Here is a 13,037-nt window from a genome sequence, read left to right on the forward strand (position 1 = left end):
ACTGGGATTCATTATGTATTTGGGCTCCGAACAGAGCAGGTGGGCTTAAAACCCACAAGACAGCTCTTCTGGGCGTGCTTCTGCACGCTAGATCTCGGACGTCGGTGAGGTGGTGTGATGTGCGCACGTGTCAAGTTTTCGCAATCAGCCAGCGTTATGTTTTTGGTTGGGCAGCTGCCGGGATGTGCCGTGCACAGTGGAAGCCCAACCTCCGGTCTTCCCAAACGTGGCCCCCCTGTCCTTCAGCGCACAGACGTTGCTCCTGTCACTCAGCTCCAAAAAAGGCCTACGAAGGTCATTCCTGAACTGTGGGGCACCAGCACGCTGCCAGGCGCTGTGCCGCAGATGAGCTTGTCAGTGAGGTGCGGGGTGGACTTGCTGAGTAGAAACAGACTGGCTAATTCTTTCTTAATTTCTCTTTCCTCAAGATGCGCCTGCCCTGGTCTGTGCCTTCAGAAGCGTGACACTCATCGGTGCTGCGCGCGGCCTGCTGCGGGACGGACAGTATCATCACGCAGCCAAGATGGTGGCATTTAACTGGAAGGTGAGCATGTTTTCACGTTCATGAAGCAGTGAATTTCTGCTCTTTCGAAGTAGACGCATGTCAGATGTGGTTGGGTGGGTCTCGTGGTTCAAGATGGTTTCCTGGCCTGGGGGAAGGTTGTTTGACCACCACTCTCTGCGCCTTGGGGACAGAGGACTCACTGATGTTGTCCTTCCCTGCCATACATGCTTGTGCCATGCGGGCTGGCCTCAGTACTTGCTGTCGGGGCCTCGCACTTCAGGCCTGAGCGCAGCACTGGGAGGAGGCAAGCTTTGCTCTCCTTGCCTCTGCTCCTCCTGGCTTTCCTCTTTCCAGGCTTTTCCCCAGCTGCTCTTTTCCTCAGCTCCTTTTGTTACTGGAGCTTGTTTTCTCCACTATGTCTTTTAATGTGTTGGGGCCCTAAACATTCTGCAGGGTACGTGTGTAAGGCACGGAAATGTTTGAGCAAGTACCTCATGCATTAGCAATTTTAACACATTAAATCAAGCCATTTATCAAGAAAGCAGTGCTAACCCCAAGGCTTTACCTTTCTGGTGTTGCAGAGCAGTGGTTTAAAGAGATTGCCACTTGTAATAGGTGGGGAGATTGACAGAGGATCATGGTTTTTTGCAAAATCACAGGGGCGTGGCCTGATGTCAAGGCTAACATGCAGCTTGTAGAGATCAGCATTATAAAAGACCCCACAGAGCCTCTGATTTGTGGACTTTAAGGGCACACACTGATGGTGTATGGATATAAGGCTTATTCTGATTTCAGTAATTTGACAATGATCAAACAGCTTTATGGGGTGCTGGCAGGCCTCCTGAGGGTAGCGGGGGGTGCTTGGGAGGCTTGCTGAGGAGGAGCCGGCACTGTGAACCTGCTGCACACCACCGAAAGGCCGGACTGATCCTGCTGGCCAGGTGGCTCTTTGAAACAGTGTGCTAGGAAGTTCGTGCACCTTCAGTAGCCTTCTGGAACTGACATCTTTCCCTGAGTGCCTCTGCTTTTCTCCTGTTATATCTGTGTTCTGAGTTCACAGTGTTAAATGCATTTTCTTTTCCACTCGGTGTGCATTTGCAGTAGCACGCTTTTGTAGCATTGAAATACGTTGTGCAATTTCGGTGGCTCCAGGCATTAAAATCTCCTGAAGCTGAACTGGGGGCTATGTTGGGTTTTGGGGTTTTTTTGTTTGTTTTGGTTTTTTTTAAGTTTTCTTCCAGTTTAAAAGCCTTTATCTATACCTTCCAGATCTGGGCAAGTTAATTGCAAAACTACCGTGGATTAAAATTTCTAGGAGCACAGACGTGTCTTTGGGGATCACATCTGATAGCTGATATGCATGGATTAATTGCCCATGTGAGAATTGTTCAGAAGCATTTCCACTTCTACAATTATCCTAAGATACTAAATTCTTCCCCCTTTTCAGCTTTAGATCGTGTCAATATTCCATTTGCTGTAAAGCAAGTAAGAGCAACAGACACCTGTTCTAAGGGACTTCGTATACAAACCTGAGTGAACTTGGTTTTGTCCTTTCCCCTAGAAGTTGATCTGCTTGGTTTCAAGTTTCCTACAGAAAAAAACCATGAGCAGAGGAGCATTACGATTGCTTTGAATAATGCTGTTCCTGCAGGAAGCTGTATAGCATCCCTGTAGATTCATTTTTAATTGTCCAAGTGTTCCAGTAACTGCTTAAATATATTGTTTTGCATTTCAGGCTTTGGAGAATTTCCCATTGCTGATGTACATTTTGGCAGCTAAAACATTGATTCTTTGCTTAGCGTTTGCTGGAGTAAAAATGTACCAGAGCAAAAAAATTGAAGAAAAACTGAGGAGGGAACGTGAAGCAAAATTTAAAACAGAAGTAGAGAAGAAGGATGATTGAAGAGTCTCTCAGGTATAGAATTTATTCAACATCCTGGTGTTCAATAATGGCATTGACTTATTAATCCCATTATGTTTTGTCCTGGATACGTTTGGATTGTGCAATTAGAACTATCACGATTATCTGAGTTCTTGTAGTATTTGTCTCTTGCAATGCTTCAGCATTATTTGCACACCCGTATCATGCCCATTCTTTGTAATAACTGTGACTGCCACCAGAAAGCTTGGCAGCCATGTTTTGTGATTTAGGAGATCGTAGCACAGTATTCCTTCTCTGCTCTTAATCTCCCTGAATTTTTACACCCAGCCAGTTGCACAGGAAATCCCAATACCTAAAGAGATGGATAAAATGGCAAAAAGTGCATGAGAGGCATGACAGGCAGGATGATGCAGTCAGACCTCTTGGCCTTAAATCACATAATTAAGATAGTAAAGAATCAGCCATTCCCTATTACTTAAATACATGACAAGTTGTAGATAGTTTAGCTGGAAGCACCAAATCTTATGCCATGGAGCGTCCCAGTGTAACAGAAATGCTACAGGTTGTGCTATGTAATATCCACCATACATACTTCACTGAGAACAGTGGACATCTTTCTGCATAAAGGAGCAAAATGAACATTACAGAATTTCTTAAGGTCTTGGGGTTTAATTCCCTGTGTGCTGAATTCCTTCCCACTGTTTTTAAAGTTTAAGCCATCTTTGCCGTATTGGGTCAAGTCCATTAGCAAAGTGAGCCCTGACTAGTGCTAAGATTATATTCCCTGACTTGTTTGGCATTTGATTTTTGTATCAGTTCATTTCACATCCCTCTGTTCTGCAGCAAAATGGGAATTCTGCTCCTGCCTGCTCTTTGTAAGCTCAGCGGAAGTTGGATGTAATGTTACTCTTCATTAAACTAAAAAACTTACTTTCCCCTTTTGAGGTCGTCACCTCACATATGAAGAGAGTTTCAGTTTTTGTGAATGTTTACTAGTTTTGATTTCATACCTATCACCATTTTATTTCGTGCAACAGGGTTTGGACTAGAAATGGGCCCCTGGAAATAACCACAGGCATGAAGTGGTTCATTCACATAGGAAAAACAAAAAAATAAAGGTGTTTCTCAGTCTCCTGTTTACATCAGACTGAGGACTTGTCTCTGGGCAAGCTTGTGCCATTTCAGACTCCTGTTTTAAATCAGTTTATCTAGCCCCTGGAAAATGCTGTGAGCACACTTCTTTCTGTTTTTGCAGACAGAGTAAGTTATATGGAGTTTTATTGATGAAATGAGAGCTGGGCTGCCCTGCACGTGAGCAAGACCGCTACGTGTAATAAGGAGACCGTACCGTGCTGTGTGTGTGATGTGGGTCTCAGTGAGTTCTATTTGGCAGAGGCCATGGCCCAAGGGATTGCCGCAGCAGGGTAGCGAGATCATCCCACACAGCCTCTGTGTCCAGCACGTGACGCTGACCTTGTGGAATGCCTGGCATTAAAGCATCTCTGCGCAGAAAATACCCTGCTTGCCCAGTCACCCAGTGTTGCCCACCAGAGGCCCTGTCCTTCCTAAGTTCTGCCATCTCTCGGGCTGTCAGCCATGTCTTTCTATAATGGGATTGCAAGGGGGGAATTCTCCTACCCTAAAAATGTTCTCCAGTGTCAGCGCCGCAGCGCTGTGATTAGCTCCGATTGCAGCGTGCCACGTGGGCAGGCAGATCTAGCCCGGGTGCTGCCAGCATAGCATGCCTGCTGTTTTCACTGCTGTTTCCCCACCCTGCAGATTTTCTGACACTTGGCAGCTTGCATTGGATTCCTTTCCTGGGAGAACGAAGCCTTCCTGTAGATGAAGGATGTGTCAAAGGAACAAAACCCTCGAGAGTAACATTCGCTTAAACTGTTATCTCAACTTTTTATATGTACAACAAAGTATCTAAGCCTCTATTTATGCAATAAAAAATCCTTTGTAAAAAAAAGAGCGATGGCCTTAGTTGCTGCTTACTCAAACACTACGGTTAGAGCTGCAGAGGAGGCGGTTTTTAAAGATTAGCTGCAAGGAGGCGGCTGGTTTTGAAGAGGAAAGCACTCTGAATCCATTATGGGTGTGTGCAGGGTTCAGAGACAGACAGAAGGAAATGGGGAGGGCTCTACGCAGCTTCTTCACAGCAACTGCTTCCTGCAGGGATGTAAACCTGAGACTCGGGGACCCTTTGTTGAATCCAGATGAACAAACCCAGGAGAGTAGCCTTTCCAGGCAGCCCTTTCTCAAACCACTTTCCACACCAAGGACTTCCTTAGGTTGATGCAAATCGCAGTGTCACCTTTGAGGAAGTTTCACACGAGGAGGTTTATTGTATTATTTTGCTCTGCACAGTATGTGAGAACTGTGAATGGCTTTCTCTGTTCGGCTGGGCCGGTGAGGCAGAGAGGGTTTTCACTACCGTTGCTGGCTGTTGCTGCCTGTGCAGTAACACCGAGTCCTGGAGGGTGAGCTAACTTGGTCACGGGAGGTTGAAACACAACAAGATTTATTTTTTCATAGAAATAAAGTCTTAGGCACATGTAGCAGTGCCAAAAGGTATGTTTCCCTTCACTTTTCCCTTCACGTTTCCATTGTAAAGCACTTCCTGGATCCTTATATCTTCTGGAAGTTAAGGTAAAGCTGGTGGAGCAGGGAGAGAAAGAAATAGGAGCGGTGGAGGGCCCTTGGAGAAGCCTTGGGAGTCCAGGCCTCCGGAATGGCTCGCTCCTGCCCTCTCCCTGCGACTGCAGACGGAGGTGCCTGCCGTGGTCGCACCAGCGCAGGCTGCTGCAGTATCCCTCTTTCAAGGGTTACCTGACCTGAGTTTGTGTGCAATTGATGGAGCTGATGCTCAGAGCTCTTGCTGTGGTGCAGTTACCCACCGGGAACTGCAGCGATTTTTAAAATCTTGCTGTTCACGTGGTCACCTTGGTGACTGGGGAATACACGTACTGCAGAAACCCATTCCAGGGATAGAGCAATATCCTTGCTACGTCAGTCTCAGACTGCCAGGCTGGGGAATTCGCAGTGCCATTGGAAAACAGCAGTTTCCCTCTACAGTTTCGGCCTCAGCAGCCATCCGTCTACGCACAGGTGGAACGGAATGGTAGTTTAAATAGATGGCTCTGCGGTGTTCAGTGAGAACAGGCTCTGCTAACCACCTCCACTAAACCGCTGTCGAGGGAAACGCACCCAGGGATTTAGCAGGGCCCCACGCCCAAACCTTAACAGGAAATTGTCAGGTGTGTGCAGTGTCCAGCAGCTTCAAAAGCCGTGCCTTGGTTTGAATATTGGCCCCAATCTAGATTTTTGTACACTCTCAACCGAGTGTAGATTTTTCAAGACCTGTAGTAATAATGAGGTTTTTTGTTTTTTAAACAGAAAGAAGTGGTATTCTCCACTTTAATGCAGTTGCTCTGTGAGCAGAATCAAAGGTATACCATCTCCCTTTAAAGCAAGTCATTTAGCATCAGAGCAATCAGGCACCAATTGGGTATCATTTAGCACCCAAAGCAATCGAGATGGGCATTAAAATCTGGGGGCCTTACCTTGCCAAATGTGCAAGAAGGGAATTAACACAAGGAGCCCCTTCTTCGTCCCTGGCTTAAACAGGGGAGAAGGCAGTTGTGAGAAGTCTCCTGGGAAGGTCTCCACATCACCACCTTTTGCCCTCAACAGCCAAATCAGAAAACCTCTGTCCACATGTAAAACTTCAAATCTGGTCCAACCTGGCTGCTTCTTCCTTAACTTCGGAGTAGCGCTACAGCATAGGTAGCCCCTAGAGCTTGGGATGGGCGGCATGGCGGGCTGATATCCTGGAGTTTCCAAAACAAGAAGAGATTTTACCCCTTCCCAATCCTGAACTTGTATCTGTTCTCTGACATGCCAGGGTGGAGCTTTGAGCTGAGCTATCCCTGGATCAGTTACAACAGGTTTTTTACCCTTGGGCATCCTATGTGCGGCAGTTGCAGCCTTAAACAAGAAAATGTGCTGACACTGGGGGGAGACAGCCGCTCAGATTTCTTTCAGTTTCATGTTCAGAAACCAGCTGGGGACCTCGAAGTCTGTTTTCTTACTGAAAGAAGGGTTAGTTCTGGCAAGTTTAAAAGAGGAATATAGAATTCAATTTGATTGGGTTTCTGCAAGTGAGAGGAGGCAGCAAAGATAGAGAGCCTGGAAGAGCTTGGTGTGTATGAGTGTGCAGCTTGTTAGGCAGCAGAGGATCTATACAGCATCCTCTTGTAGATGTTCCCATCCCAGAAAGAGAACCAGGTCACACTCTTTGGGTGCCTACAGAACTACAGAGTGTCTCCTTCTCCCCTGTTCCATAAAACTACTCTTTTCAAAAAGAGCATTCATGCTGTATGGATGGGCAGCTTAACCTTGCGCAGTACCTCACTTGCACAGGTCTTTCACTGTTGGATGTGGTCCTTGTCACCAGTGCCGAGTGTTGAAGAATGAGAAAATAAAAGGATTACTGGCTTTTAAACTCCTAGTGTTTGCACCTTTAGGCTTTCTTTTACGGATTTGAAGGCCATGTGTTTCTTTAAAAAGAAAGCTGAAATCCTTGTGTAGTAATAAAGAGTAATAAGAAAGGAGCTGTTGGGACTCTAAGGAAAAAAATAAACTCCCACAGGTTCTGAGACAACTTAAGTGGATGTTGGAATAGGGCTCTTCCACACTGAAGGAGCTCAGTGACTGTGAGGTATCTGTGGTCCTTAAAGTGAAAAATAAGTGAAGAAGCATTCAACAGGACTGTTTTCTCATGATCCGGTTTAGACTTTGGCCAAAATAGACTCAGCTTGATTTTAGTACCACTGAACGCTTTGAGTCTGAAAGCCACGAGACTTTTACCAGAAGCACCACAGCACAGGTGCTGGAGGAGGGCAGAGCCCCCTCAGCCGTGCCCCGGGGCAGCAGCGATTGCTCCTGAGCCATTGTGTTCTGTCAGGGAGATAAATATTTTTCAGCTCTTCCAAGAGCCTCACATGCAAACGACTAGTTCCATTTCCTTCCTGGGTTTTCCTCTTGGGGATCTTCAAATCCAGCTGTTTTTTCTTGCTCTTCTCAGTAAGGCCACTGCAAATGTTCTGTCTGGGGTAGAGTATTTCATGGTTCTCCTTCATCTCAGCTCTAATCTGTGACAGTCGGCATCTCTGCCTACCTGCTGTCAACTCCCAGCCCCAGCTCTGGCCACAGAGGAGCACTGTGGCAAACTCATAGACCCCTTTCCGGCTCCGTCGTGGGAGAAACCAGTACACTGAGCTGAAACAAACCTCTCTTGTTTCAGCCTTCACTAGTGAAGGTTTTTGCAAAATTGCTTCCCAAGATCCATCAACTTGCTGGATCCTCTCCTTCTTTATTAACTATGTATTAATCTTTATTAACTATGTACTAATCTCAGCCTTTAAGTCAAGTTTAGCGAAGAGCTGAAAGACCTCACACGAAGGAGCTGACTACCCTGTGAGAGTCTTGTGTCTGACATGGTCCCAGTCACATGGGAAACAAGGCTAGCGATACAGCTGTGGCAAGTGTACAACCCACATGAGCGTGGGGAGAAAGACCAGGTAGAATTTCTAAAACCTGAGTTTACATTCCACCATGTGCCAAAAAGCCGCTTTCCGATAGGCTGGCTCTAAGTGACTACCTGGTTTGGAGACTCAGCGGTGGCTGTATGTTTACGCACAACCCACGTAACTCCACAGTTTGGCTTTAGCTTTTGAAGCTGGTTCGTCTTGGCGACATGAGTGAGCCCAGAATATCCTCGGCTCAGCTGGACCTGGGTTGGCGCACGTGTGTGCCCATCTCGGGGATAATCTGAGCACCAGCTGGCCCTTCTCCATCTGATAACAGCAATACCCGGCTGTTGCCAGAACAGTTATCCCCATAGCAATGGACTCCTCATATGTTCCTGCAGCGAAGAAGTTTGTTTGGGCACAAGTAAGTCATTAGGCATGTATTCATGTGTATCTCCATATGGCATCAATTTCTCCCTCTTTGAATCTGATAAAAGAGCTCTTGAACATGTCTGTGTGTACCAGCATTGAAGGCTCTGCCTCACTGCGAGACTGTTTCCAGCCTATCCAAAGGCTCTTGAGATGGCTGTCAGAGAGCAGAGAATGTATACGGCTGCTTCCTAGTGATCACTTAGAAACACAGCATGGGTGGCTCTCCTTTTTTATTAGTCTCTTTTTTTCCTGGTCTTCCTCGTATTGCTTGGTTTTGCTCTCCATTGCCTCAGCTTCTGATGGTGTGGCACTTTCCCAGTCCTGTGGCTCTTTTGATTTGCTGTGACTCATATTCATCTGGCCTAAATTCAGGCTAATTTCCTGCTTTAGTGTTTCTCATTGATTTGAGGAGGCTTAGAACTGGCCAACAAGAAATGTCAGACACTGACAGTTAAGTGCAGTTTAAGTCATATAAATTAGTCTGGCCCTTACATGTGTCAGTGTGGCACTTAGGGACGTGGTTTAGTGGTGGACTTGGCAGTGTTAGCTTTATAGTTGGACTCAATGATCTTAAAGGTCTTTTCCAACCTAAACAATTCTACAATTCTGTGATTCTAGGTATATGTTTTCTAAACCATTTTTTTTTTATTTTGCATTTATTACGTAAAATGTTGTCCCCATATCCCTCCTCCTTTCCTCTGGGCCTTTCTCTCCATACCTCCTTTACGTGCTGGCTGCAGAAAGAAATCTCAAGGAACAAGTTCCTAGAGACAGAGGCTGGGCTTTGAGGGATGTTGGTTGCCTTTCTGCTACCTGGCCAGCTCTGGGGCACAGCACAAAAGGGGCACCACTCTGCCCACTCACTGACAAGCTCACATCTTGTATCACACCATTACACCCCTGGCTCTTGCCCCAGGTGCATTTGTCCCATCTGTACCCTGGCTTGCAGCATACTGTTAGAGCACAGGACTTAAAAATAGAGTGGAAAAAAGTGTGTTGAGCCAGTCATTACAGGCCTGCTTCATGAGCTGGAGGAAAATAAATGGGGTTTTTTCCGTGAAGACAAGGCTTGGAAAAGCGTTTAGAAGTAATTAGTCAATGAGACATCATGAAAATTCAGGTGATTTGCATTCCAGCTAGCTTAGAGCAGAGGGACATCTGTTATAGCTTCTTCATCAACATACGCATTTGCATCTGCCTCTCCTCTTTATGCGAAGATGCTTTAATCATTTTATTCTGGTGGTTCATTTCAGTCACACAGAGAGAGTCGTGAGTGGGAACAAAGTGATTTGCTTTGACATCCTGCAGTGGTCAAGTGTACTGAGCCTCCCTACAAGAACCATTGCTCGCAAACATAATAAAATAATGGGTATTTAAAATCTTACCAAGATGATATTAGGCTCATGCATGCTATTTCAAGTGCTCTTGAATAAGATGCATGCTATTTGGTAACATCCTCCTATTAGCTTGTTTAGTCATATGTTAAAGGAATTGCTTGTCATCCTAAATTACCAGTTGAGTCAGAACTGCATGAGCCACAATATTTTTCTTCGGTACAAAGGGTTACAACGTTTTGTAGAAAACATGGGTTGTAATTACCCTTCTGCAGCAGGGAAGGGGGAGGGTGGGAGGGAGGGAGGGAGGAAGAAGAGGACTTATCTCAGGGGATTTTATATAAAATACTGAAGTTCATGGGATTTCAGACTCGGTTCTTTTTCCTGCCCACAGGTTTCCACACACATAGAATAGGACAGGGTAGAAAAGTTTCAGCAGCCCTCAGCCTCCCCGCTGGAGGCTGGGAAGAGTGAAGGTGCTTAGCGAGGCTTTCCCAGCCCTTTGCAGGGAAAGGATGTTTCTCCCTCATTCCCTGGGAGATGCGGCACCAAACACTTCCTCTTTCCTCATGGCTGTTTCCATGAAACCCTTCATGGTCTTCGCCCTCGTTTTACCTGTAAAAACCAGGAAACATGGAGAAATTCCTGTGACAGAAATTACTTCCTTTTGAAACTTCCTCGTTGCTAAAGTGGGTGGAAAGCAGGTGATTCTATACCTACCCCCACAGACTCCACTGTGAATTAGGGATGGGGGAAGACACACCCTACCAACAGAGAAATGTTGCAGTGCAGCCCTAAACCTGCAGCTGCGTATGCGGCGGCAGCAGAGGCTGGCAAGGCTGAGCTGCTGTGAGGCAGCAGTCCGGGACTCCGCGCCGTTCAGGTTTGGTCTCGTTCTTCTGCAGGTGAGTCCAGAAGACAGCGGTGAAGTCATCGGGTTTGTGCTGGTTTGGCTCTGGTGCACTGTGACTTCTCCCCAGGAGTATAGTGCAGTGTCATCAGGTAAACAGTCTTTGGGAAAATGGGTTGTGCATCACTCGGTTCTTAAGAAAACCAAGCTACTGTGCAATTGTGGCCTGTCCTTGTGGTGAAGAGGAGCCAGACCTATTTCTTTCCTCATGCTGATTTCACACCACTTCATATTCATCAATATTTAGTGGAGCAATTGCTGTTTCAAGCCAACGGGAAATTATGTGTAGGGACATGACACCAGGACAATAAAAACATTCCTGCCCCTCTCCAGTCTCTCCCCTTTTACCCCTCACTCTTTCTGCCTTGCATTTGAAGCATCTCATTTTCTGTTCTCTGCTACATCCGTATTTGTAAAAAATGAGCAGATCTTTTTGCTGATGAATATGAAGCTGAGAAAACATGGTTGGTTTTCTCTGTATATTCTCATCTCATCTCTAGAGAATTACATGCATGGATTCTTCTGAAGGTAGATGAAACTCCCTTTTTTAGATACCTCTCTGCCACACCAAATTACAGTGCTCATTTAGGTGGTTTCCACACACAGGAGAAAAATTGCCCAGAGTTGCCTCAGTGTTTTGAAATGTTTTAGTGAACCTGTGAATCATCTCATAACTTACTTCTTCTTTTATGTTTGTATGGTCTTACTAAATTATGGTCACATTAAATTCTTCAGACTTATTTCGGCCGTGGGCTCTGATGTCAGTCCATGGTCCAGCATATTCCCCGCTCAGAGGCAGATCTCCCATTTGGGTCAAAGACAGGCCTGACTTTCAGAAGTCATTTTGCAGCCCAGTCTTTCCCAAAATTGAGGGCATTTACATCTGAGGCATGGTGTCATGACTCCCGTGACAGAGGAGTTTATGCAGAAGGCCAGCTAAACTGTATCTTACGCATGCTTTGGCCCATTTCTGTGAGAAGGCAAATTAACTGTCCCTTCCCGGCGCAAGTGTAGTGCATAGCAACCTAATCCTGGAACGCACCTAAAATGAAACATTAAGATCTATAATTATCGCTTTTATTAGTGCTGTTGACATGGGGTTTTTTAGGTTTACACCTTTTGAAGGAAAGGGCTCAGCAGAGCTGGAACAGTGTAATTCATTCGAAACACGTTTGAGGACTTGCTAAGGAAGAGCCGTTTAAGAATGTGTCAAGGTAATAGTTCTCCCATCTCTTCACTCTGTTAATCACTACTTTCCATTTGTTTGGGGTCATCTTCTCTATTCCTTGAACAATCAAGTCACTGAAGAAGATACACCTATAGGAGTGGGTCCTTTCAATAGACCTCAGGGCAAAGTCCTTCCTGTTGTTTATAATAAACCATTTCAAGGAAGACCAGGCGACATCCATAGGATAGAGAGAGTTGTAAGACGAAGGCACGACAAGAAGCTCATGGCCATTGGCTCTAGCAACGTCAGGGCAACACTCGGTGCTGGACATGCAGATCGCTGGTGGGGCTGGCGGCAGAATTCCTGGCTCCGGCTCCTTGACGTCTTTTGTCCCCACATGCATTGGCTGCCTTTTGTCCCTCGTCACAATGACGCACTTGCCGTAGGAGGAGGTCAGAGAATCGCACAGCTCCTGAAAGATACCGTTCTGCCGACGGATGGGCAGATCACCTCTTAAGAGCAGTTTGAATCTCCAGGGCACCCACCCTTGGCTGCTGCCAGCGTGAAGAAGTGTCCATACCGGCCAGCGCAGGCTGGCCTCCTTGGATGTTTTTAATCCTGTTATAAGACTTTCTGGAATATCTGTTTCCCCTAAAAAAACGGTGTTGAAACCATTATGCTGCAGGGCCCTCAGTGCTTTCAAATACTGCAGGCACTGCCTCTTTGAAGCAGCATCAAAACAGCCCCCGTGAATTACGTGCCTGAGAAGTGGGTTTGCAAAGTGCTGCATCTTGGCGTCGCAGGGCCCGTGGAGGGTGCTCGCAGAGGTCACAGTGCGCCCGTTGCTGCGGCGTTACCCTGTGGTGCTTGCAGAGGTCACAGTGTGCCCGTTGCCGTGGCGTTACCCTGTGGTGTCACACCCGACCAGCGGCAGCACCGGCAGGGGATTCCAGAGGGCTCATCAAAAGGAATCTTGGAAAAACATAATACTTTCAGGCTGGGTAGGCTGCAGCTGTGCAGCTAGTGGCTTTTGGTCGGGATGTTGCTCATCGTGAACATCGTGGTTCCTCCGCTGACAGCAGTGAGTGGGTGCTCGGATGCTGCGTACGTGTGTGGGCTAGCCAAGCACCACCGAAAGGGCTCCAGAAAGATGAGGGTGTGGCAGCAGGAGCTGCCCAGAGTCAGTATGGAGAGTGAGTCGATGTCTGAGCTTTGAGATCAGTGGTAGAAACCATTCCCTCCCTCCTTGGCAAGTGTGTGGCCTCGTAGATG

At 46.6% G+C, this 13,037-nt stretch overlaps 2 protein-coding genes across 2 annotated transcripts; one reads left to right on the forward strand and one right to left on the reverse strand.

Moving 5' to 3' along the window:
- Window positions 1-434: 434 nt before the first annotated feature.
- Window positions 435-4,359, forward strand: SMIM11 (small integral membrane protein 11). The gene is made up of 3 exons (XM_010147854.1): window positions 435-544; window positions 2,241-2,420; window positions 4,167-4,359. Exons 1-2 carry the CDS (start codon window positions 524-526, stop codon window positions 2,406-2,408), a joined length of 189 nt encoding a protein of 62 aa, XP_010146156.1. The 5' UTR covers window positions 435-523; the 3' UTR covers window positions 2,409-2,420; window positions 4,167-4,359.
- A 7,395-nt stretch (window positions 4,360-11,754) lies between these two features.
- LOC104503585 (chromosome unknown open reading frame, human C21orf140) lies at window positions 11,755-12,555 on the reverse strand. Its single transcript, XM_010147857.1, has one exon. It carries the CDS (start codon window positions 12,553-12,555, stop codon window positions 11,755-11,757), a length of 801 nt encoding a protein of 266 aa, XP_010146159.1.
- Between the last annotated feature and the right edge of the window lie 482 nt (window positions 12,556-13,037).

This window comes from Eurypyga helias, unplaced genomic scaffold, assembly GCF_000690775.1.
Source record: "Eurypyga helias isolate BGI_N326 unplaced genomic scaffold, ASM69077v1 scaffold35792, whole genome shotgun sequence".
Taxonomy (NCBI): Eukaryota; Metazoa; Chordata; class Aves; order Eurypygiformes; family Eurypygidae; genus Eurypyga; species Eurypyga helias.

What these genes read in the sequence shown, in the direction of transcription:
- SMIM11 (XM_010147854.1), top strand. Translation starts at nt 524, where the DNA reads ATGGTGGCATTTAACTGGAAG. An exon ending in TGGTGGCATTTAACTGGAAG is followed by an intron (nt 545 to 2,240) that starts GTGAGCATGTTT and finishes TTTGCATTTCAG; the next exon opens with GCTTTGGAGAATTTCCCATT.
- LOC104503585 (XM_010147857.1), bottom strand. Translation starts at nt 12,555, where the DNA reads ATGCAGCACTTTGCAAACCCACTTCTCAGGCACGTAATTCACGGGGGC.